We start from the raw sequence: 26,787 nt of genomic DNA, 5'->3' as shown, positions 1-26,787 counted from the left end.
ACATGAGTGAGAATTGTAAAAAAAAAGAAAAAGAAAGAGATCATATCAATGGTAAAAAAAAAAATATGAGTTGCTTTAATGAAATCTTGTGTTCCATGAGCCGGCGGCGGCGCGATGCTCCTCTGTCCCGCGTGGCGGTCAAGGTTGCTTGTCTCCAGGATCTATTGCAACACTTGTCAGGCAACACAACAAAACCTCCAAACACAATGGGGAATCATCCCAGCGAATTACAAAATGGATCGACAAAAACAGGGTTACAGTGGTCCAATGGCCCCCGTGTAGTCTGTAGTGATCCACCAGAATTTCTTGTTAAACTAGCAAAGGTAATTATTCTTTTGTTTCATTTGTTATACTGAATTTCGTGGAAAAATTCATTTCCAATGGAAAACAACGGACCCATTATTTTTTTTTAGTATCAAGAGAATCACTTTTGCTCCTTTTTAATTCCATTTATAAAAAACATTCATATATCATAATTAATTTGGTGGGATGGATGAACACAGTCTAAAGTGCCGTGGGCAAAGCTTTGTAAGTAATTTCAAGTCATGGGTAAGATTTTGCCAATAATTTCAACCAGGGGATTAATTTTCATAAGAAAAAATGTTTGAGGGATGTACTAGAGAGTAGAAAACAAATTCATATCATTAGATAGGTCTTGTCTTTTTAATTAATGAACGAAATCAAACCACATGTAATTTGAACTAATTTTGCAGCTTATTCAGACCTATTCATCCAGATGATCGTGTTTATAAATATTTTGGGTTAATAGATATTTTGGGAAAGCCTAAATTAACCTGGCATTACTATTAGCTTTGAAAATGGTGTGATTTTGTCCCTCAGTGCTGGTGTAGACCTTGAATAATACAATAACTCGCAGAGCATGATTTGAGGCGTAATGTCACATTAAACAATATTTGATAAGGCAATAGCAATGCATGTTAACTACAGTATGAAATTATGTGGGGTTATTTGATGTACAAGTAGGTAAAAAGAAACAGTATAAATCAACAGTATATATGAAACTCACATTTAGACCTACCAGCCACAATTTATGGTTGAAACATACGTGCATTAACAGTCTGTGTTTGAATGGGGGTGTACATGGGGAAGCAGACTGCTTTAGCTTCTTGGAATTGGGATGGGATTTATGGAAGCTGAGGTGAGGCAGAGGATGGAAGAGATGTAAAGGTCGTGAGTTTGTGGAAGGAAAGGTCAGTGTCATTATCAGGATCTTGACAGTGTTGTAAGTCTTGGGTGTAGTGGGTAAGAAGAGGGCGAATGTCCCGGATGATGAATGCATGTGGACAGACTGTAGCCTGAAATGGGTTCATTTTAAATGACATCAACATAGAGAGGTGTGAGAGTGAACATGGTATGGTTGAGAGGAGGAGAATAAGGAAAACAAATTAGCGGCCACAAAAATTGGTCTGTACCTTAAGAGAAAAGTACAGGAAATATATTGTGTCCTTCAGTAATGGGACATGATCAGTAGTTATGTTTTGGATGAGAACTGATGGAGAAGTTGATCTTGTGTAAAATAGAATTGTAGAGTGTCATCCATCAAGATGAAAGGTAATAGGTAAATGTTAACTATGAGCAAGAAAAATCAGAGGGATTGGCATGAATATGACAGGAATTGGATTAAGAAATCCTATTTCTTTGAGTGAAATTTAGAATGGGAAATTAAGGAAAGCCAGAAAAGTATTAAAGAGTTCAAACTAAATTCTGCCAGTAAAAGAGACAGAAATGATGGACTGTCTATAGAGTTAATAGAATTAGTATCAAAATAAGTATCAGCTGATTGGATTGTTTGTGGACTATCCAATGGAAATAGTATCAAAACAGATACCTTGATCACTTCAGACTATATTTTGTTGACAATGGAAACGTGAAGTATTATTAATCACATCTGTGTCAGGGCTACACATTCTTCTGCTTTTATTATTAATTAAATATTTCATCAATATACGTTTATGGGAAACCTCAGTTTATGAATTGTAATGAAGTAGCTGGTGATCCTCAGATTTGGAACTCAACGTATTTTTTTGTTAATGGAGTGCTGTGTAGATGATGTGTAGCAGCAGGACTCAGTGGATGATTTAGAATAGTGGAACATCATAGTGGGTGATTTTCTAATAAGTGATACCTTTGCAGTATAAGGAAACATTATAGTGGATGATTAGGTTAGTATTGTACACATTCTTTGCATGTGCTCTGAACTTCATCTTATCGTACCAGTACGGTTTTACATGCTTTAACGTAACATTTCTATTTTGTCAAAGTATTCCATTCCTTCCTCCTTTCCTAATTTCTTCTTTGATACTACCTAGACAGGACAGTATTACTTTTGTTTGAATTACAAATTGTAAGTAGATTAATAATGCTGTGCTTGATAACATGAATAGTTTATTATAATTAATTCCAGATCCTGGTGACGAAATCTCTGGCTGAAGATAACCTGGATGGCATCACAGAAAATGTTTTTCTTGTAAGTGGTCATTAGTTGTTGCCTTTTGCTCCCTGTGGATATCCTTTGTAGATTCTTTTTTCTTCATAAGATTGTAGGGTCATTATAGTACCATATGTTGGTTTTTTCTAGAGATACTTTTGAAGTACTTGGTGTTTTTTGATGTAATTGATGTTGATTGAATGATTTATTTTGCTCTCTTACTTTTGGATATATTATCAACATTAACCTCTATATTTATCATTAATGCTATTTTCATTTTATTTTCAGTTGACATACACAAAATGTGTTTCAGAGACTTCATTTGTAACCTTTCCACTCTTCACCAGACTCTGTCTCACACGTATACTTCACTTTGTCATTCTCCCTTGTTTTAGTCTCTTTCCATTCTGTCACTCTTATACTGTATACTGTTTTTGAAAGTTTTTACATATTCATTCTTACTCTATGACTATATTCAATGAGTTCAGCATACATTAATATATTAAGCAGCTAAGCAGTTTGTTCAATAATTAATATCCCTTGGTTATGGTTTGATGCAAGTCAGATGTTTTACTAGAGATCATGGTATGCAGTGTCTTAGGCAAATTTATCCTTTAGACAAAGAGCAAAGGACAAGTTATGCTGAAGCATTATCCTGTGATTATTTGGATGAATTCCTCTCCTTACCATGCAATGTAAGATATCTTTCTGTCGTCAGTTGTTACTGGGAGCTATGTTCTTAAGTATGCCAGTTACTCTTGTAATTAGGAACTTCACTTCTTAAATGCCATGCTCCATCTTAATGATGAATATTTCTCTTCAAGATTAAGGAGCATGTGATCCTCACACAGTTAATAGAACCTGAGATTCTATTTAGAATTTCTAGCACATAAGGCTTTTGGAGAATTAAGACAAACCAAATACAGTCCTTTTACCAAATACAGTAATTTTTCCTCTCTGGAAGAGGACATCAAATCACAGTCTCAGAATCTGGAATGACTTTAGCATGTTTTGGAAAAAAAGTTCTTCCAAAAGTCCATCGTGTTAGGAACTAACCAAAGACTCTTTCACTGATCTGAATCCTAGGATAAAACTTCATTTCAAATATTTTCTAAACAAACCATGAGTATTACTGAATTGTATAAGGCTTGTTGCCTAAGAATAGTGGTTATATTACAAAGTACTCTATTTCTATCATGCCATGAGAAGTGGGGATGTTTTTAGATGTTTTGCTTTATGTGTAGTTACCAAATTTTTCAGGCTGTATCTCCATTTAGGGTAAATGGAGTTTTAGCTGAAATGGCTGTACTTCTCAGCTAGAGATACTGTCTTTTCCCCATTATGCCTTTATTTTCTTGGAAATAGGCATGTGATGTTGGAGTTTTAGGTAATATTTCCCCACATCTCTTAATGCCTACTGATTGTTAATGATGTGGATACTGTGATATTGCTGCTATTGATGAGAGTGCAGGTTCTTGATGTGGAGTAACAGCTCATTGGTTAGATTTTCTAGAATTCTTGAATGTAAATGGGTGAGCTGACTTTTCAGCCACTTATTTTGCAATATTCAATACAAACATTGCATATAGTACAAGTGCAGGAAGGCAGGAAAACAAAGGAGCCTATGGATGAGAGTAATTGGGATTTTGAGTTGTACTCTAAGGCTAATGTCTGAATGCAGTACTGCATGAGTCATCTTGTCATAAATGGGAGAAATAGCATAATAAAGATAGCTTAATAGTTACATTCCCATTTTTTCCTACAGATAGGGTCTTTAAACTCACAAAATATATTACAAACACTCGCATACCTTTTAAGAGGATGTTTTCTTTTCAGAAATATGTGTGTAAAGCCAACCAACCTCTTGGTAAACGGTTGTTCCACTACCTCATCACTCATTGGCAAGAGAAAACATCAACAAAGTCACAGAAAGAGGACCAGCACACTGAGATAATCTTTAAAGATCTTTTGTCTAGGGCAGCATTTTTGTCATCAGCAAATTACCTTTTAGGGCTCATGACAGACCCCCAACAACTTGAGTTTTATATTAAGGTATTTTCTTTGAATGCTGCTTTTATGTGTTTAGCATTTTTGAAAACTGAGTGTTGATGAATATTGGATAGTGAATATGAACTGTAAATACCCAGATTGATGGATCATTGAAATAGCTGCAGTGTGCAGTATCTTGACTTCAGATTAATCTAGAAACAAATTGGAGAATGATTATAACCTGCACATATATATAAAAGCTTTGTAACTGTACATGTAACTGTAACGTCATATGTAAGGTATAAACATGAATGCAGCAATGTAACTTTACATGGAAGGTGTAAACCTGAATTGAGTGTGTTAGATATGATCTATTATTAGATGGGTAGATTTACAGTGTACTTTTGGACTAATACAGTACAGTAGATGAAGAGATAGAAGGATAGTAAGACAGGTAAATGGCTGGAAAGTTATACTTAGGATCTCTCGCTTTAACACTAAAAGTTTCTGGCGAGCTGTCACATTTAGTCCTCTTTGCTGAATGTCAAACAGGATTTGCTTCACGAAATATGTATATGTTTTCTGAACTTGATTATGTGCTGAAGATACAACAGGCATTCACCTCCTGTCAAGTTTGCATTGCATGTTATTTCATATGGGAAAATATGCCATGCAATGAAATATCCTAGCCACATATTAGGTACCTGGCAATTTACAGTTTAAACAGGCTTTTGCCAGCCCACCTTGTGCCCCCATGCATAACTGTCAAATCTATCTGTCTTTACTGTTATATGAATGATATATTTTTTAACATAGTACTCATTCTTTCCTTTACATATTGGTGGCTAATTACTTGCATATTAGCTGTGATAGAGGTAAGAAGAAAAAGCTAGTTAGGGTTACCATATTATCTTGCATGGAGACGAGCACAAACAGGGCGCTTGGAAGCATGTTTATTCATGCCTTTCTTGAAGGCGCTTGGAAGCATGTTTATTCATGCCTTTCTTGAAACAGGTTCAAAGGTTTGGTAGGAACCAGGCTTCATTTTCTTTACAGGTCTTTGCTGAAGACAAGGAAAAGATTGACAAGAAGGATGTTTGTGAATTAGTTTTTTCTGCATACCATATATCCAAGGCTGCACATCACACCTGTTGTCTGCCAGATGACATTCTGATGGCTGTGGTAAATGCTGCTGTAAGTAACCCGGGATGAATCATAAGTTTTTATTATCAGTGAACAGGTGGTATTCAGTGACAAGTGGTGTAATAGACATGTGCAATATACTCTTATTCTCTGTTGAATTTGTTGATCTTATTAATGCCATTGTCACCAGACTTATTCTTAGTCGGCATTAATTTGCAAATTTTCAATGACACTGGAGTGAAGGCAATAAACATGACCTCATCTCATAGAACATTAAAGCTATGTTAGTCAGCCCCACTAAAAAGACCAGTAGATCATTTTGTCTTTAACTCTACATGATAATCTTCTTCCTTTTGTTGACCATATTTGGTTAGGAGGGCCATTCCTCACCTCACTATTGTATAATACTCATTATATTGGCTACATGATTAGTAAAGCAGCTTGAGTACTGTTTGTAATCTCTCATGGTAAACAGTTCACAGAAAGATATTGATTACAGCACATAAATGAACATTACTATAATTTGCATCTCTTGTATGGCACCAAAGACTAATAGAAGTTCAGAATGAAAGACAAGAAAAATAAGGAAAAAATGTAAATTTAATGTCACTTTGGGAGTGATTACTTCCATTACCAGAATGCTGACTCTGACTACCACCAATAGTTACTTTCCACCACACTCTCCGTCCATGATTGTACTGTATCCTACACAAAGCTATTACTTCATTTCAGATGAAGGACGAATGCTATAAAAACTCAGTGATTCCACATGTAACACTGCATCTTATTAGTGAACTATGGCACTCATTTTTCTTTATATTTTGCAGTTTATGTTTAATAAACTTAGTTTTTATTGAAAGTACCCCAATTTTAATGTAATTTTTTTTTATAGAATTTTTAATGTTTATTGCAACTGTGATATGTTCCAAATTATCAGAATTTTTTGTGAGAATTTATTATCGATATTTTTATTATTATTATTATTATTATTATTATTATTATTATTATTATTATTATTCTTTGGGGAAAGTCATAGGGTGTGAGAGGGAGCTGAGGTCATGGGTGTATCAAGGAGTGTGGAAGAAGTCATTGTTTTGCTGTGGCAAAGATGCTTATGTTTAAAGGTTAATTAGTCCTGACTATGTTGTATGGACATGAGTCTTGAACATTGAATGCAATAAAGTAAGTGCCTGAGGACCTTGTGATTCAGACACGTGGAGACAGTGAGCAAAGAAAGACTGATTAAAAGGTTTAACATATCAGGTGATGTAATAAGAGGGATGGGGTGACAAAGGAAGTGAAATGATAGAGTGAAAGAGGCTTTGGGGTATTGGTACCTGAACTCTCAGGAGGATGAGAGGCATGCATGGGACAGGATGAATAGAACTGATGTGAATATGTTAAGATATGGCTTTAAAATTCATTGTTTTATTTTTTGCCTTTGATTATTGAAAGTGTTTCATAGGTACAAAGGGTTTTATTATTGGTTCTCTGTGGAAATTTATGAAGTGATTAGAAATGAAGCCATGTTTTGTTTGTCCTTTATTGTACTTTGCTGAGATGGGAGATGCAACCATGTGTAAAAAACTGAATGAATGTATTTGTGTTATGAGATCACATCAGGCAATCATAAATGATAATACGAATCAGTTTTAGTCTAGGATTTCTCCCTGTTAATGATCATTTTGTTCTTTGAAGCACAGCTTGGAAGATACTTGAAAATTACCATATTAACTGGTATTCCATGACCATTATTGTATATATGTGAATTGTTATGGATTTTACTTGACAGATGCATGGGAAGGAGAGTGTGAATACTAAATATCTACATAGCTGGGTGTGTCAACATTGCCCACGCTTGGTTAAGTGGCTACACCGTTACATCACACACATTTTAACAGTTGGCCATCGTACCATACAAGACAATACAGATGAGAAAGAGGTCAGTATTTTAGTGTTGTGTGTCTTGAGGTCAAAGGGTTAAATCTTTCATGTTGAACAACAGCTAAAGCTTTACACAAGTTAGCTCCAGTTTAGTCCACAGTTACTGGTAATAATGCATAATTTATGTGAGAGCATGTATTTTTCAAGAGGCAGCAACTTCCATTTTTGTATTGAAATACGTATTCTAAGATTAGCAAGCATACCTTAATATATATTAACTCAGTTGATAGTGATTCTTTATTTGTCAAAAATTAATGCTTTATTATGATATGTGTTTCATTTGATTTGTTATTTTCGTTATTGTCATTTCAGTGATGTCACCATGGTTGTGTAAAATGTATGGATGGGATTTTGAGGAAGATCTGAGTAAGGGGCTGATTTTTGGTATGCTGGAGGTTGTTTGGGTTTTCTTCTTGTTGGCTGTGTTGCAAGAGATTTCAAATTGAAGCCCTTGTTAGTGTGCTGTGTGAAACCTAGGGCTATGAAAGGCTTTGTCAAGGCTAGTCTACAAGTGCATTGGCATTCACATGGCATTAGAATTGACAAAGTCCATTTCTTTTATATATATATTTGATTTTTACCATAGTATCCTGGAATAACTTTCTCGTCACCCAAGATCATATGTTATACTCAGTTCATCCAAAATTCAAGCAAAAGTTCACTCTCACACTTAAATAATTTTTTGGCCATCTTACATCTTCAGCAGCATTACAGTTGTACCTTTTACCCACATAAGCAATGTAAAATTTACTATAGGCCACAGTTTTGTTGGGAATCAACACATCTGTAAATGTGTTAAGGGTGTCTCTAAAAGAATTAGCTGTTTCTTTCTCCCCGTCCCTATTTTCGTTTTTTCACTTGCTTGCCATTTGCAAAAAATCATGTTTTCCTCCTCTGAAATACAGTTCAAAAATTCAGAAAGGTGCATCAAAGTACTCTTTAGCTTCTCTTAGAGTGTACAGCTCTTCCTTTACTTTATTTCTACTTTTAGTATCATTGTCCGTTTGATATGTTACCCCTTCATTACACAAATTGCAGTATCATGTCATTTGATTACCCACAAAGTGCAGCATAATTTTTGGATATATACTGGGCACAGCATTGGTTTATCATCATGAGTGTGTTGCAGTTATTGTGTGCATCTTCTTTTGTAATTTGTTAGTATGAAAATGCTAACGTTTTATTTTGGAGTTACTTGTAATTCTTTCATTTTGAAGCAGTATGTCATATCAGCATTTGATTAGGATGGAATTATGATGAAGTGCATTTTTTTTATATCATCATGACATCACGAATTATAAATTGTTTCATGTCATTGAACAGGATGATCGAGAAACCCCTATCTTAGACTGTGCCAGCAAATCTTCTTGTGTCTCTCTTCATCCAGCACTCATCTGGCTTCTAACATGTACCCTTCCTGTAATCTACACCAAACAGAAGACCAAAAATCTCCCCACTTCCAACAATTTGTTACTTGATCCTCATGTCTTTATTGACAGAATGGTAAGATTATGATAGTGTTTTTTCATAGTGATATGAGATTTTTACAAAAATTGTTACCTTGACTTTGTATGAATGGTGAGAATGTAACTTTCCATAAGTGTTTTAAATTCATAAGAATTTCCTGTCTTGACATTTCCTTTTTGAGTGACACTTTTAATCTTGTTTCACTCTCAAAAGGTAGTGCTATAGAAACATTTAATAGATTAGACTTATGGTTGAAGACAATACTGAATGAACTTAGAACAGATAACTATGACAGAGTAGTAGCTGCTGAAAAAATGAGCATAATGCAACAAGCAAGAGAAGTAAGGGGATGAGGCGAGGTGGTTGACTTTCTTCTGCTTACTCTCCTTCCCTGCAGATACCATCCATGCTCTTTTCTACTTTTTTCTAGCAATTTAATTTCATCATCCCACGACCTACATTCCATGTGCCACATACTTCATTTGCAAATTCAAGTATCGCTTCTCTTAACAGCTTCCACTCTCTATTTCTCGTTAACTCTCACCATATTCGGTCTTCACTAAGTCTCTCTTGGTATCTTCGCACAAGTTTTTATCCAACTTGCTTACTTTCACTACCCCTTTCACTTAAGTCATATCCTCTTTTCCCAAAAACCATTACAAGCTCTAAGACGCATATCCCCTAAGAAATGATCAGACATCCCACATGCTTCCCTCAACTTTTTTTTTTTTTTTGCTTGATTCTTTCTGCCTCATCAGATTAGCACTAAAAAAGAAAATATTTCAGGAAATATGTTTTTGGTTCCATCTTCTATTCTCTCTTTTGGAAAGTTATGTGTATTGCACTGAAAACAGCTCCCTATTCACATCCAGGCCACACAGACCTTCCCATGGTTTACCCCAGACGTTTCACGTGCCCTTGTTCAGTTCATTGACAGTACATCAACCCCGGTATAACACAACATCACAATTCACTATATTCCTTGCACACCTCTCACCCTCCTGCATGTTCCGGCCCCAATCGCTCAAAATCTTTTTCACTCCATCCTTCCACTTCCCATTTGGTCTCCTACTTCTTGTTCCCTCCACCTCTGACACATATATCCTCTTTTCTCCCTTTCACTCTTTTCTTCATTAGAACTGTATATACTTTTACTGCCTAAGCGCTTACAGTTTTATTTACAGCATTACTTTTACACCTGACTGACACCAGAGTGAATTGTTTCAAGGAAATTCGAATCGGTATACTGTGTATGGTAAAGAACAGACATGTAAGAAAATTCTAAATTTTTCCAGAAACCAAGTCTCGTATATTTTGTCTGTATGTTGTAACGTAGGCGAAAGAAAAAATGTAATCTGTCTTAATTGTGAATACCTTTTTCCAAAATGGTCCAAAGTACAGCCTTATTCCAGATGTCTGAGGGTAATCCATATAAGACCTTTCAGATTCTACATCAATGAGTTTCTTTATATTGCCAGCTGATCTGATGCATTCCTGTTTTACTGTAATTGTTACTCTTCTGTACCTTGTATACATAACCTCCAACTGTGTTTCACTAGTCTTTGTTTTGCCTTTCTTCCTAATTTTCCTTTTATTCAGTTTATAGTCATTCTCTGTAAATGCATGAATATGCAATTTTTCCTTGTAGATATCTGCTGTGAGTCCTACACATTGGATCCCTCTGTATAACAGTGAAAACCACGGCCTCAGTATCAACAGGTAAGTCATGAGATGATGATAGCCTCATAATTAGTAGTTCATACTGAAATGGCAGCAACCTCAAATTCGGTATGTAGTACCTAGTATGACTGCTGCTTAAGTTCCAGAAGGTGACAGTTGGATTACCAGTAACATCATTTTCAGAAGGTAAGGTCCAAATGTTTGTCTTAGTATGAACTGAAAGAGCAAAGCATGTTTTCATAGCATGGCTAAAACCTCAGCATGCAGTAGTTATGGATGCATTATATCCCCAACACTTCTTCCCATTACATGGATTGGGGTGGAGAGTTGTTCCTCATGGTACCATAGATAGCCACAGTGTAGAACCACGGATGGCAACAGCTTTGAAGAAAGCTCTTTCCTGTGTAGTACCACAGGTTATATTAGTTGAAAAAATAGCTAGTCTCTATGATACTGCCATAAGATGCAGTAGTTGGGAAGTTATTTATTCCACAGTAGCCAGAGGAATAGCCTTATTTCCATAGTACTTAATGTTGCAGTAGTTGAAGAAACAGATATACCCTCATGGTTTTGTTCATTATTTATTTATTTATTATTTGTTTTGCTTTGTCGCTGTCTCCCGCATTAGCGAGGTAGCGCAAGGAAACAGACGAAAGAATGGTCCAACCCACCCACATACACATGTATATACATAAATAGTTTTGTTCATAGAAACAATGATAAGTGGCAGGGTTAGCTAGGACATTCTTCCTGGTGGCATCCTGTATGACATTAGTAGGGAGTATAGCTGCTTCTGAATGGGTCATGAATTAGTGGGGCCATAGGTAGTAATGTTATGACAGTTAGTTATTTCTTACTGTACCTTTTGTGGCATTGTGAAGGACAAATGTTCCATGGTTTGTTAATTAGCCAGAAAAGATTATCCAACCCAGCATGGAGGATCCTCTGGAACAATCACACAGATTGTAAGTGGGAAAGACAGTTGTTATTCATGATACCATTTGTGACCTTTCTGATAATGCACTGTCAATGGAGAGGTATTCTGAAAAAATCTCAAAGCCACAAAGGTGTTAGTTGGTAAATATTGGACTTTACCTGCAAATGGTTATACTATGAATTAGAAGTCATCTTTGGAGAGGCTATATCATCATCATTGGATGGAAAGGAGTACAATCTCATCATGGATCTTCTTGCTTTAAGGGAATCCCTACTCCTGTATGGAGTGCAGCTTCAAAGCTGTGGAAGCCCCATAAATGAGGTTTTGAGGACGTACGTTAATGATAATATCAGACAAAACTGTTTACAAGTACATTTTAGATTGGCCTCCATTGTCAGGCTTTCCTTTATATAAACTCTAAAAGACAAATGGATTTATCTTGGAGGGACATTCTTAAACTGCTAAATTTGTGTTTCACCCAAGTTTGTATTAAGATTTTGTATTTGTAAGATTTTTCTGTCCTAGGTATGTGCCTCTAGATAGAGCTTTGCTACTTTATAGAAGTTCTTTTTGATTCTTTTAGTAATTCTCCCTAATTCCATAGGTTCCAGTATCATGTGTTTGGTTACCAAGGCCCAACATTGATGTTCATGATTGCGGAAGGCGGTAACATGTTCTGCTTAGCATGTGATGATAGATGGAGAGACTCAAAGCACTTCTGGGGCAATGAGAATTGTCTCTGCATGCATTTGACCCCAGAATATAAAGTAATTGAAAGTAAGTGTTTCATTTGAGAGTATCTCCTTTTACTGTTTCTCCACATATAAAGTCCAACTTGTTATGGACATGAGAAAAGGCTAGTATGATCAAGTTGTATGCATGATTGTTGAATGACAGAAGTCTCAGAGTAAAAAAATTTTTTCTCTACCCATAAAAAGTGAATTACTTTTAGTGCTAATGGTAACACTTATGTCAGTGTTCTTTTTATTTTCTATGTATAAAAGATTATTAATCTGAATAAATGATTAGCAGATTCTATGTATCTCTGTCTCTGATGCCTGTTCCCTCTGGGAACTCCCATCTAGCATGTAGCCATGACAGTACAATAATGTGTAAATTGTGGAATGTGTTTGAGGGATTTGTCTGTGGGGCAGAAGCCAAGAGAGTTAACTCTGATTACAGACATGCATCCTGTTGTAAATTTATGTTCATTTCATAAGTAACTTGCTTCTTGAATGTGTAGTGCAAAAACTTTCTTTCACGTTTCAACCAACTCATTGTTACAAGTGTTCTGAGAGATCTTTACCTTTTGTTCATGGGAATGATAAAAGCTTGGAAACAGAAAAACCACTGGGAATTATTCCATCAGAGTTGAATGATGAGACTTAGGAATAATTTACCAGAGGATATTAAAGTAATGTGGATAGTGAAATTAATAGATTCATTACCCTTTAGTCTGGTCCCTTGATAGGTCTACAGCACAGATCATGGACATAATTTGTTCTGGTAGAGAGAGGACAGTGAGACCAACTTTACTCTGTATTAATCATCAATATGTATTTTTTTTTCAATAGCTCTTACAGCATCTTGACAAGATTAAGTTTTGAAACCATTTTACAGTTTATATGTTTTTTAGTTGAAGTATTTTTGGAGTTGATTTTGGTAATTGTTCATTGAAGTTTATAAGAAGAAATAACTTGTGAATTAGTATGTTTGGAGCAGATGATGTCATAAATTTTGCTGAAGTTCATGTGGAAGTAGAATGCTTATATAAGACTAGCTAAGATTCACCGAGTCACTTATTATTGTTTTTCCTATTCAGGTGGGGCAAAGATGATGTATTTTAATGTGACATCAAGAGGGTTTCCCACTGGCTTCCAGGTTGGTACAGACAACACCAATCGTGTCCTAACACTTGACTTGAACCTAAATTTCGTCACTTATCGAAAGATCCCCTTCAAGCTGCATTCTATTGAAGTCTGGGGATGTGGCACATGTGAAGCCAAGTGAGTAATATTTTATGCGTTGTCAGTTAAGAATTTGTTGTAAGGGGAGGGAAAATGAATTTGAATATCAGAACTTGAACCCCTGGTGAATTACTGTACTTGAGCAGTCTAGTCATGGAAAGTATCATGGGCAAGTCCACAGATAATCTCAAGACACCAAGATATTCATTTATAGTTGCTGGGAAGGATTAACAGTTTGTTAAAGTTCACAACACAGCCTGTGGTCAGATAATCTGATATGGACATAATGTTAAATGAAAATATCCACATACCACTTTATAAAAGTATTTTTGTTGTATGCTGGTGCTGATTATTGCTTCATTGTACAGAGGGCAATATTACTATAAGATTTTTTTTTTATTTTGCATTGGTTATGATTATCACATTACTTTTTTAAAAGGGAGAGCAAGGTAAGAAGATATTACTGGAACTACTGAACACCCTTTCCATATTACTAACTAGTGTTTCATCCAGAATAAATTCTCTCTTATGCATATCAGACTCTTCCATAGTACTCTTAGCCTTCTACTCTTCATACTATCATCAATTCTCTAAGTACTTTGAGCTCACTCCCTTAGTAATGCCATATTCTTCCTTCATTTTACTAACATTTCTTCAGTACTGTCAACTCTTCCCTCATTACTTCCCACATTATTACCACTGCCTTCTTCAGTTTTCTACTACTAACTCCTTCAATGATATTAATAACACTTCCGGTTCAGAACCACCCACTTATACCTGAGAACTGCCAACCCTTCTCTCATTACCACCAATTTCTTGCTTAGCACTCCCGGCAAAGACCCTCAGTGCTCTGCCTTACTTTCTATGACTGATGACATTTTCATTAATAATTGCACCTCTTAGAACCAGTTGTTTAACAAGTTTCACAATACTACCAACCCCTCCCTCCGTATTCCAGTAATATCTTCTTTCTTCTTCCTTACTACCAACTCTCCTCAGTATTACTAACTCCTGCCACAGTATTTCCAATCTGACCTTTATCATTACTTGCCTCTTTTTCATTTATTTTTTTTTTTGCACCCTCATGACCACTAACCCCTCCCTCAGTATTTTCAGCTCCTTTATTAGGAATTTAGCCTTTGCCAGATCATTAACCACCACATCCTTTACTATAGGCATTCCACATAATTATTTATTTGCATATATTTTGCAGAGAAGCACAGATTGAGCTGAAAAAACGAGAAGTGAAAGACACTGAGAATCGAAGGAAGGTTAAAATGAATAGTTCAGACTGGTTGGATAATCCTGACCGCTATCTCATTGAGCTTGCTGGCACACGAACCAGCTATGCTCAGTATGACAAGCCCACACCTGGAGGAGCCTCTAATTGTACCAATTAGTTGACATTTTTCACTAGTTTAAGCTCAGTAGTAGAGCTTTAATAGAGTAAAGTTTTGTAAAGGGGAAGGTAATAAGAAAATTCTGGAGATGTTAATAATGTATATTCAAATTTAGGATTTAGTGAGATGTACTCAGGATTCTATTGTTGGCTGTGGTTATGAAATCATGCTTTTGATGTGCAGTAATTTCTTTTTTAAGTAGTATTTGATTTATATTGTGTAGTGATAAAATGAAATTCGTTACAATGCGCCAGTCTTGTTGTTAGGTCTATTTTTAATTTTATTCCAGTATTGAGTACATTCCATATAGTATTACTGTTGTTGCCATATAACAATATAGCTCTGTAGTGTTAAATGACACACAGTCAAACTAAGCACAGGATTTAACCATTATTTTTCATTCTTCATAATCTTACAACCTTGTTACTTTTTTAGTTTTTCATTTTTCATCATCTCCTGCACTCTTATCACTCAATCTTTGAATTCATTTCTGATCTTGACAATGAATAAAGAATATATGTACTATTCCTGCTTAGGTTTTGTTTTGAGTAATATATTTCCTGGAAGAGTCTACAAATCAAGTATGTTAGAAACATCATAACTGCTTATAAGCAAACTTAATGAATTAGTCATTGATAGCCACAGTAAGCAAAACATATCACTTTTACCAAGCTTGTGAGAACTTTCAGAAAGAGTTCCAATGTATTAACAGATAATGAAGGTGATTAGCTTGTGTCTTTAACTTGTTCTAGAATACGGCCAGCTGATAAGTGTTGATTTTGCCACATTGATTCTTGTACTTGCGATTATCCACATATATTTGGTTGACAGTTTGACCATAATATGAGTATTATACGTCCAGTACACCCTTCACTTAGGAGGGTGTAGCACGTGGTGGCTAGTTCTATTTTAAGAGCTCATGCTCAGGCCAACAGCTGTTATTAGTACAGCAGGAGAGAGACTTCTCTGCTAGGAATGTTTAACTTCGGATTGAATGTGGAACCTTTAGGCAGCAGGAACACCAGGTTTGGTATAAATGATAAATTAAAATCTGTTTAACACTCTGGTGAGCAAGATTCAGACTGATTACTTTTGTTAAAAGTTTATGATGCTGCAATATTCCAATGACAGCTGACACTGTAATGCATGAAAATGTGGAGAGATTAGAAAGGTCAAATTGATCTTAACAACTGGCATATTACTCTAGGCAGTATTTTTCAACCTGCATTCCCCAAAATCTACAAGTTCATGATTTATAAATGGAGCTCTTTCAACTTGAGCTTGGCTAATTGTTGCCACAAAATTGCTTATGAAATTTTGCCAGAGAAAAAATGAATGAAGATTGAGGTTCCAGAAAATGTTACATTGCTTACAGGGTTTCTCGACCAAAAGAAGGTTGAAAAATATTGCTCTAGGGGGTGCTGGTGATATGTATACAAATTAAACATTGAGCAGCTTTAAGCAAGGACATAAAAATTTTGAATTACCTTTAAGAATTCTGATTTGAGTGTGCGTGTGGATGATTGTGCATCCTGTTACATGTATATAATAACCTCTTTAACATGCACACTGAGAGTGCATGTGGTCTTAGAATTATCCTTAACACCTGAAGACTGTGTTAAGGGTTTATCTTGTCGTTGATGGCTTAAACGACCCTTGATTTGATATGCCTAAAGCCCAAACACCCAATCAACCAACCTTATATGTGTAATTGTAGCCTGTAGTGTGGCTGAGGATGAAATGAATTTTACTTTTTAAGGTTCTTGCCTTTATTCTTCTCATTTTTTCATAGAGTTTGTCATTCTGTTACCACAGCATTCACTACCTCTTTGCTTAGCTTGTTCCAAGAAATTTGTCTACTGCACCAGTAAAGCAAATTGAAAATGTGGGATGATGTAATGGAAATGTCTAAATTATCAGTTAATATTTACCTGACAGTCATCTTTTACAGCCAGGGAGATAAAATTTGTTAGTAATTAATTATCTTTGATATTACGCATGGGAAAATCTTTTACACAACAAACATAAAGCCAAAATGAAATTTTTACATTTGTACATAGCAAAATGATTTACAGCATAGTAGCATTATGTGTAATGAATTATCTGAATGTTTTGGTGCTTTTTTTAAGCTGAAATTTGTGTACAACAAAGAAGTGCATCCTTCTGATTTCTTTTTGTTTTGTAAACAACAAAGGAGTGCATCCTTTATGGTCTTATTAAACATATCATTGTCAGATGGTAAAGTCTTGATCAGGAATATGAGTACAGCAAGTATATATAATGAACTAGACATCCCTAACCTTTTGCTGGCTGGCTTGTGTGATTGGGGCTGAAGATCCTAGTTCTGCAAAGCTAATTCCCAAGAATGTTGTTTGTACATATGTACTTTATCCATACCATGTGAATGGAAACATGTTAGATATAATAGCATAATCTCCTCCTCTAGGATTAAGTCATATGTTACCTCACTAAGGTGGGAAACAGTGAAGAAAAATGAAAGAAACTTATGCCATGAACCATTACAAGTGGTTCAGGTAATGAAAGGGGTATATATGCTGTTATTTGGCAGACACTGAAACAAGTCTCAAGGTTACATTTCTTTTACAGATACCGGTATGTACAAAACATGATATGTGACTAATATTCAAAGAAACACGACACTTTGTTCCAAAAGCTCATTTTGTCAAGGTAGAAATATACCAAAATCTAATTTAATACAGGTGTTTTTGTCACACTGTAATACATGCAACTCAAGAAAGCCATTCAATATGTATCAACGAGACTCAAAGCTTGAAAAGGAGGCATATTAGATCTGATCCAGCTTTTAAACATATTAGAGTTTTCCACATTTCAATGTCATTATTTATATGATTAAGGAATTTATAGTTTATTCTGTTATATATATATATATATATATATATATATATATATATATATATATATATATATATATATATATATATATAGCATTTTTGAGCTGATGGACCCATGGGACATCAGAATCATTTTAAAATCATTTGAAGAGTGAGAATAAAGACGATGTTAATATCCTGTCTTTTCCTACCTTTATTAACATTTTATACAGGATAATGCCAGAGAAGAAAAAGCAAAACATGTATTTTTCCTCATTTCCTAATGGTGTAGTGTCTCATTTTCTGTCGAACAACAACACGAGGGATTATTTCTATGAGTAATCTTGTACAAGAGAGGAGTTAAAGAGGAAAGCAAATGTAATAGTGATTGGAAGATATACCCCAGGAACAAATATATGGTACTAGAACATAATACATTAAACTTAAGAGTTGCCAGTACATATATGGAGTTCAAATTACTGAATGTAGCTCAAGATCAGTTACTGGCACCCAGCACCCTAACAGACAGTTATATAGCTGATCTTCACAAGATACAAGAATGTGTTCTCGTCAAAGGACGGAAAGGAGTACATCATCTGAAGAAATAAAGGTGACAACCTTACCCTGCTTTCACATGCAGCGCATTATTAAAGCTGCAGGAACCCCCTAATAGGGGACCTGAGCTTGCATATATATATATATATATATATATATATATATATATATATATATATATATATATATATATATATATCAATAATTTCACCCTAAAATGTTGGTAAACCATTTAGACCATGGATGATCATGAAACTCATGGGCGATTGCTGTCTATTCTATTTCTCAACTTGAAAATCACAAATCACGTATAATTACAATAGTAAATTAGAAGAGTGATATCATGACAAATGTGATTACAGCGTAAAGATATATATATATATATATATATATATATATATATATATATATATATATATATATATATATATATATATATATGCCAGGCTTCTCAAATGACGTCATCGCGAACGGTTGCAGACTATCCTTTTGCGAACGCTCAGCTGTGACGTCACATGTTTACAAATGGACTATGTTTATAACCTCTGATCTTACTATTTGACGTGGCTTTAAGAGAGAGAGAGAGAAAAAAAAAAAAGAAAACAAGTGTGAATATTAACGATACGGTCAGTTATCCTCTCAGATCTGGTAGATATACGTGAACCCCTTCATTTAAAAAGCCATACGGGATATATATACAAGATGACGGCTAGACTGGCAAGCAGAATATCTCTTTTATCACTTGTAAGTTTACAGGTTTAACCTTTATCTTTTTCCCCCCACCTTAATGCACGTAGGATGAATTGGGATGACCCCATGTCATAGGTCATGTCAAACTGTCAAGGTTACTGTAGATGGTTTAGGTGAAGGTGAATATGAGTGGCCCTCGTGTGAGGAACCCTCCCACCGGCGTATATAAGGACCGATTAGGATTTTCTTTTCATAGAGTGAATTGGAGCGATGTGGTATACCGGGGTTGACGTGCTGTCAGTGGATTGAATCAAGGCATGTGTATGGGGGGGGGTTGGGCCATTTCTTTCGTCTGTTTCCTTGCGCTACCTCGCAAACGCGGGAGACAGCGACAAAAAAAAAACTTTATTCAGTTATTTAGTTTAGTTATTTATTGAGTTCAGGTGTTTTTAGTTGGGTTATAGGATGAGGGTCATCCCATCTCCTGATCATTCTCTACTGTCATACTACCATTTAAATGAACGTCAGAATCGTTCAAAAGACATAAAAAACAAATATCGGCAAAACAAGTTCAACCAATCCAAACCAAACCTATTAACCTAACCTAACAGGATTCCTTGAAATGGATTTTGAAGGAACGGAGACCAATGTGTGAAGCTTGATTTGGAGTAGTATATTTAACAAGAACATTACATGAGGCTAAAGTAGTGAGGGTTAAGTATATCAGGAAAAATGTAGGATTAATGTATAGAATTGGGTAAAACATTATATGAAATTGACCAAAGCCTATGAATGCCACACATAACCTTCCTAGCAGCTACAAAATATCTTAATTTTTCAACATTTTAGACAAAGTATACCATTAATACCCTTGACTGAGCATTGTGAAAATACTGCGGAATGTTGAAAAACAGACAGCTGACAAGAGCGAGAGTATTCATTCACTAACAGCTGACCAACATAATGATGGTTGTATTTTATAATACAATTTATGTAAGATTTTCATAGATAATGTTGATCTTTTGCAAATGTTTTATATACTATACGTTTACATTTATTAATGCTGTGTTTTCCGAATGTACATAACCCTTACAATTATCATCTTATTATTCATTGTTCAATAAAATTTAACTCCCAAAATTATGCTCAACTGTTTTTGTACTCTTTGCTTTCAAGAACTGCTGAATGAAATCCAAAGATTATAGCGATCCAGTGCTAAATTAGACTTAAGTTAGAAAGGATGCTTGAAATGGCACCTTTAGAGCTAGAATTTAATTTGAATGGTTTTGATTTATAAGAAAAAATTCCCAAAATATGTTGTTATAAAGTGCACCAGAGCCTAATTTCATCTCTATAGAGTACCAGATATTTGGGAACCTTTTAAAGTTACATCATGTTCCCCAAGCAATGACAGTTCGATAGTTGTAATGCCATGGCTGTTGAAAATCAGGGAGGGATCTGACACTCATGGTAAGAATCTGGGAATACATTGCCTGGATGTATTTTTAAGGAAATAGATATATTATTCCTTGCATTTGGTTAATGGGACAAATGCAACAATCTCAGATATCCCACCGTAGCCTACGAAGGTCTAGCCGAGCTAGTGTAGATTACTGATTTGGTAAATTTTACCCTTGCTTGGCATTAAAATGTTGAAATATATTAGTACAGTATACACTTGTATACAGTTATATACAATTTAAAATGTTCAAATATATTAGTGCAATATACACTTGTGTAGAGTTATGTGTAAAATAGCACACTTTAGATATATGTTGTGGACATTACATTTTCATACATTGATGATAATTACATTATGATTATTTTCAGTCGTCTCCTGGCAGTGTCTGCACGGCACCACTCAGACGTAACTACTATGTCTACAAAGATCCAGTGTACAAGCATATGCCCCAGAGTTTTAATTTCAAACGGAAAAATTATATTGACAAATTCAGACGAGATAGGAGGCATAAGGTAATACCTACATAGTACAATTCAAATGGATTTTGGGAATGATTTGCATACCTTCCAGTACATCATATATAAGCCCATTTGTATAAGTGCATATGCATATATTATACTGACCCATTCACCTTCATTTATTCACATCTTTTGCTTCTTTTACAAACACTGTTCAAAACCATTATAATCAGACTTCCCTAAGTATGTGTGCCTCTTCTCACATACTCAATCACATTCATAGCCCATAGATTTTTTCTGTTTACAGTGACTAACATGGTATGGGTAAACCACAGTCCAGTCAAATTGCATTTCAGGTAGAAATAAAGAAGTGTGAGACAAAGAACAGAGAAATTAATCAGGGCTCCACAAGTGTTTAGATATTCATACAACCACACTGTCCAATTCTCTATGATCTTAGTGTTGGAAAATTATGTGAAATTTGAACATTATCGACTTGTCTTTATTCAACCACATTTTTCTGACTCTTCCCTCTTAGACACATCTGGTTTGCTCATGTTCATTTTCATGAGTCCAAATTTTTTTCCTTGCATGACCAGCCCTGTGTTTTACCTGGGTGTGCAGTGAAACCATTAGTTGCTTCTAGTGGCTATTTCCGTTCACATAGTTTTCCACTTTTCATGCTTTTCAGATTTTCTGTTTTATTGTATCATTCTGCTCTAAACATTCAGTAAGACTACTTATTGATTGTTGTTGAATAGGTGTAGATGTTTTGTAGGGGTTCATCATTTATTTTATTCTTATGTACTGTATTTTCAGATAATCAAAGTTGAGCTTCCAGACCCTGATGAGAGAGCTAAATTGGATGCCATGACCCCTGACGAGATGCGGGCTAAAGTTAGTAGAAATCTGAGGTCCACTTCCTTAGATTCATAATCTTTAATACTGATAACACATGATGATGTTAGAAAGAGGTGTGGACGTGAGCATAGTATGATAGAGAGGGCCTTCCAGGTGTACTGAAAGTGGAGCTTATGGAAAGAATGAAGGAAGGGATACTGACAGGATAAATCATATGTCAGTAACAGAGATGGCAGAGGGGAGAAGGAGACTGAATAGATGAAAGGAAGGCATAAAGGAGACTGTGAGGTATCACAGCCTTACCATTCAGGATGGTGAGAGGCATGCATTGGATAGAAAGAATTGGGGGTGAAGTGCTAAATAATGTTGTGTGAAAGTAGGATAGTGTTTTACATGTATTCCTGATGGTACCTTACGAATGTTGAAAAGGCAATTGGGTACCTGTTTAAAAAATGAGGGGCTGTCTATATAGTGTGCCCTTAACATTTCTAAAGTGGTCATCTGTTTAATGAATACATGCATTGACCATGTTTTTAAGCTTCCTCTTTTTATTCATTTTTGTTTTTGAATGTTATGAAAAGAGGTATGATTTTTAACTTTTTTCATGGAGTATATACCATTTATTTACTTTATATACTTCAATTTTTTTAGAATTATTGTTATATACATGACAAATCACTGGATAACAAAAGTACATCATAGCATACCATTGCTTCTTATTCTGCCAATGTGGGCTAATTTTGAACTCCAAATTTTATTTCTATTTGTTATATCTTTGTGTTACAATCCTTATATGAGTGACTGTTTTCAGATGAAGGAAAAAGGCATCCAACCAACACGCCCTTGGCAGGAAAAGCCCTTCTTTATATCTTCCACAGCAGGAACATTTGAGGCTTATGTTCCCCCTGAGGGTGACGGAAAATTGTCTGCTGCATCAAGGGCAGTAAGTTGATGTACCTCAACTTCAGCAAACTAAAATTGATGATGATAATGCTGTGGGAAATTTGTTTTATGGATTCTAAAGATTTGTTGACAGATTTTATGGAGTTGATAGAAGTACATGATAAAGGAATCAAGTATTATGAAGATGCAGGGTTGTACACTGCCCATAATCTCCGGGAAGGCTTTTGTAAAATGTTGAAAAGTACTTATTTGTTTGAGTAAATTGATAGATAGATAAATGGATGGTTACTGTTATCTTGTTTCACAGGGAGCAAAACAAAAGCTTCAGTTCTTGGAGAAAAAAGGTAAATCTATGATAGCAATTAGAAAAATACGACAGTTTGATGAGGACTTTGACACCAAAGACTTTGCTGAGAAGGCTCAGGAGATCTACATTGAGGCACATAAGGCTTTAGCTGAGTAAGTTATCTTCATTATCACACTTTATGTCATAAACAGATGAAGTATTAGCTTTATGTTATATATATACATATACCTTACCTTACCCTATTGCCTTGGGAACACCTTTTATGGGCTTCTGTTGTGCTCAGGACCACAGGTCAGGAAATATTGTCAATAAACGCAGATGACTTTCTTTACAGTTTTAATAAAGTGCGACTCCACCAGACAGTTACAGAAAGAGCCTATCCAGTTGTCACTCACCAAGCACGCAGCAAAACCATTAGATGGCAGTTTCTTGGTTCTCTGGAGCCCCCACAAGTAGTACATGCCAGATGTACTGATGTTCTCAACAAGGAAAATGTTTTTGCCCAAGTTACTGTTAGATTCCATACTAAACAAGTAAGATGTAACAGATCTAAAGTTTAGTTATGAATGTAATTTATGTCATAAGTGGCTATCAGAAGCATGCAAACGTCCAGCTTCTTGATTTTTTTGCTGTATATGAACCCCAAAATGATTCCCATTTCCTCTTTAGTCTTTCCCAGAGAATAAGTAATTATAAAGTTTTCTTTATTACCTCAGGTTCCTCATGTATGTAATATAAATTCAAGTTTTCCATTTTCATAAAATGTTTCACTAGAGCCAAAGTTGTTAATAGAGCTTCCAACCTTTATATGTGAAAATGTTTACTGTATTGAGTTATATGTATGCCCTTGTCATCATGTTGCAATGCAGTCCAATTATATGAAAGCATGGAGAAGTTTATGTGTGTTAGTTTTTATGTTTATGTTTGTTTAAGTATGTAGCAGTATTTTTGTTTCATGGGAAGGAGGTTTATTCAGGCCACTGGCAGAGAGCACCTCTCGAACAGTGTTTCCAGAGGCTCCAATCTAATGTTCATACTGATTACTTTCACCTAATATGTCTGCCTAATGTTTCAACCTCTTACTTCTACCTACTGCTCCCACCTAATGCTCCAACCTACTGCTACTGACTAATGTTTCTATCTAATACTCCTTAATGTTCTTTCCTACTACTACTATCTATTGCTTCTACCATTTTGCCAAAAAGTAGGGCTAGCGCATTGCACTCACAACAGGAAAAATCTAGTTATGAAGAATGAGTTATGTGATTTAAGTGCTGTTAAGTGTTATGTTTGACAAAGAGAGATTGTATGTGGACAGAATGCTAGAAGTCCATGAGTAGGTAACACAGAAAAAAAGACAACTACTTTGGTCAGAGGCGTGAAATTTGACAAACACTGAAGTGCTTCATCACTGCACAACCGTCTCTAACCCTCCCAATGCCCAGGTGGGTATTACTGTCAATACCATATAAGTACTTCATTACATCTTTTTTTTAACAGGTTTCTTGCTTGATTTCATATTATGTCCTTTAGTTGTTCTATCATAAAGTCTCTTGAAGGACTGTTCACTTTCTGTGTCATCAGTCTGTTTTAAAAACTTAAATGCTTATGAAGTATACACCCATGTTTCCTTTTATGCTTCCTTACATGTTTGCTTGTGTTAATATATGCAAGCATATGTGTAAGTACGAGAGACAGGGAGAAGGAAAAGATAGCTTTTGAATGAGCTTTTATAGATTTGAAATAGGAAGATCACTGCGTATTTTAATTATTTCTCCACATTCATACAGACCCTAGCAGTGTATGACCGATTTGGGCGCCTTCAGCATGGCTCAGAAGTAGTGGCTCGGGATGTGCTTGAGTATGTGGTTTTTGAGAACCATATTGCTAATAGTTATGGACTCTGGCGTATCCATGACAAGATTATCCCAGACTGGATGCCACCACGTCAACCTATTTTAAAGACTTACAGAGTTGAAGAGACTGTGGAAGAAGCTTCATCAGCAGACAAGGAGTCTAAAGAAGTAGAACTTGCATCAAAGGCTGGAAATCAGCCAATTGCAGCAACAGCCTAATATATACGTCTTATGGAAAAGTAAACTGCTACTAATCTGAAAATTTCTACTGAAATGTGATATTTGAAACAATTTTTCATCTACCTAAAGTATTCAATTCAATACGCATCATTATTTTTTTTCATATTGTTGGTGGAAATGTTAAATATTTACAAAACTTTGTTAAGGTAGTGAACTCTGGAAAATGTTGAGAGTAGAAGTAATTATGTAATTGGCCAAAAATTCCCTCATATATCTATCTCATGTAACAGTCAACCTAAGGTTTTCAGAGGCCCAAGAACAACGAAATGACCGAGATAGAGATACTATCTAATCAGACAATAAAATTCAGCCACAACAGGAATAAACCATTTACAGTTGTTAGTAAATTAATCATGTGAAATACTAACTTACTGTATGTTATAGGCTCATATCCAGAATTTGTTAAGGGGATTGTAAGTGTAATTTAGCAGAACTACCTGCCTAATGCAGCTGTGTTATGATGAAAATGTAGCAGTATCCTCAACTGCATGGATAAAAATGGTTGGTAAATAAAATTTTACATTGTTTGCTGTTGGTACCAGCGGAACCAAGTCATCTACCAGAACCTCTAGATTTATGTTAATGACACTTTAGGGATGCTAAGTTATTCACGGTGTGGCTTTAACAACGCATTGAATTATGGGAAGTTAGTTTTGTGGGTAAAATTTGATAATAATGAAAATTCTTCCGTTCTCTTATTTTTTATATCAACTGGATGTTTACTTAAATTTTTGTGGACTCTTTACTGGCCATGTATTTAAGTTTTGGAATTATTATTCATGAAACAGTCGACTCCCTCAGTTTTAACCTTAAAAGTTGTCTAAAGAAATCAACATTTGAACAATTATACACAGTCATGAGAAGATTCAAAATGTCTCTTGGTTGCTCTTTGAATATTTTAGGCTTGGTTTTTAATGATTTTTTTGAAGCAAAAGGAGTAGATTGTACGAGATTATTTTTTGGCCATTGAATGAATGAATATTGGATTTTAACATATTGTGAATATGTTTTACTCTACACAAAAATTGAATTGCCTTATTTTCATGAGGACAAAAGTCCATTTGCTGATGTGCTTTTGAAGAAAATGTTTTTCTTCTAACCAACATAAGTAACTAGTAAATATAGTTTAAAAATTCCTCAAAGTGAATTAAGAGTGTGGACTATGGATAACTTGCTGACACTCATGTTCTGCTTTCCAAAAGAAAATTAGCGTATGATACACCGAATATTGTGTGGCTGATCCTAAATTACAACTATAAAACATAAAGAAGTTTGAGATCATAATTCTTGGGAAACCTGTAATAAGAACATGATGAATGTACAGAAACAACTTTTTAATGTTGAATTGGGCAGCAAGCATAAAATACAGCACTGATGCTAAATTATAGAATGTAACTGTTAGGTTCTGTAAGTAAACCTCTTATTAAAGAAACTTAGTAACCTTTTATTCTAATATGCATCCTCAAGTAAATATGTATATATATACATATGCAGCAGTGAATTATGGTAAACCTTTTAATCCCTGTAATGTTCATGATGCTTAATATTTCAACCATGAAATCATACTCATGGAAACATAAGCCCATAGTACACCCCTGAACCTTATCAAGCATGAAAAGTATGACCT

At 35.2% G+C, this 26,787-nt stretch overlaps 2 protein-coding genes across 2 annotated transcripts; both read left to right on the top strand.

The window, feature by feature from the left end:
* The first annotated feature begins 2 nt into the window (after window positions 1-2).
* Window positions 3-15,503, top strand: LOC139761430 (uncharacterized). The gene is made up of 10 exons (XM_071685605.1): window positions 3-323; window positions 2,426-2,488; window positions 4,286-4,501; window positions 5,495-5,632; window positions 7,374-7,523; window positions 8,849-9,028; window positions 10,641-10,711; window positions 12,214-12,386; window positions 13,432-13,615; window positions 14,790-15,503. The coding sequence occupies exons 1-10, from the start codon at window positions 3-5 to the stop codon at window positions 14,974-14,976; spliced, it is 1,683 nt and encodes a 560-aa protein (XP_071541706.1). The 3' UTR covers window positions 14,977-15,503.
* A 3,381-nt stretch (window positions 15,504-18,884) lies between these two features.
* On the top strand, window positions 18,885-26,592 carry mRpL45 (mitochondrial ribosomal protein L45). Its single transcript, XM_071685601.1, has 7 exons — window positions 18,885-19,127; window positions 20,904-21,047; window positions 21,813-21,890; window positions 22,666-22,797; window positions 23,065-23,216; window positions 23,399-23,597; window positions 24,855-26,592. Exons 1-7 carry the CDS (start codon window positions 19,086-19,088, stop codon window positions 25,137-25,139), a joined length of 1,032 nt encoding a protein of 343 aa, XP_071541702.1. The 5' UTR covers window positions 18,885-19,085; the 3' UTR covers window positions 25,140-26,592.
* Window positions 26,593-26,787: the final 195 nt, after the last annotated feature.

This window comes from Panulirus ornatus, chromosome 40 (assembly GCF_036320965.1).
Source record: "Panulirus ornatus isolate Po-2019 chromosome 40, ASM3632096v1, whole genome shotgun sequence".
In the NCBI taxonomy this organism is placed as follows: Eukaryota; Metazoa; Arthropoda; class Malacostraca; order Decapoda; family Palinuridae; genus Panulirus; species Panulirus ornatus.
The sequence above is the reverse complement of the archived record's forward strand: the minus strand, read 5'-3'. Positions and strand labels throughout refer to the sequence as shown.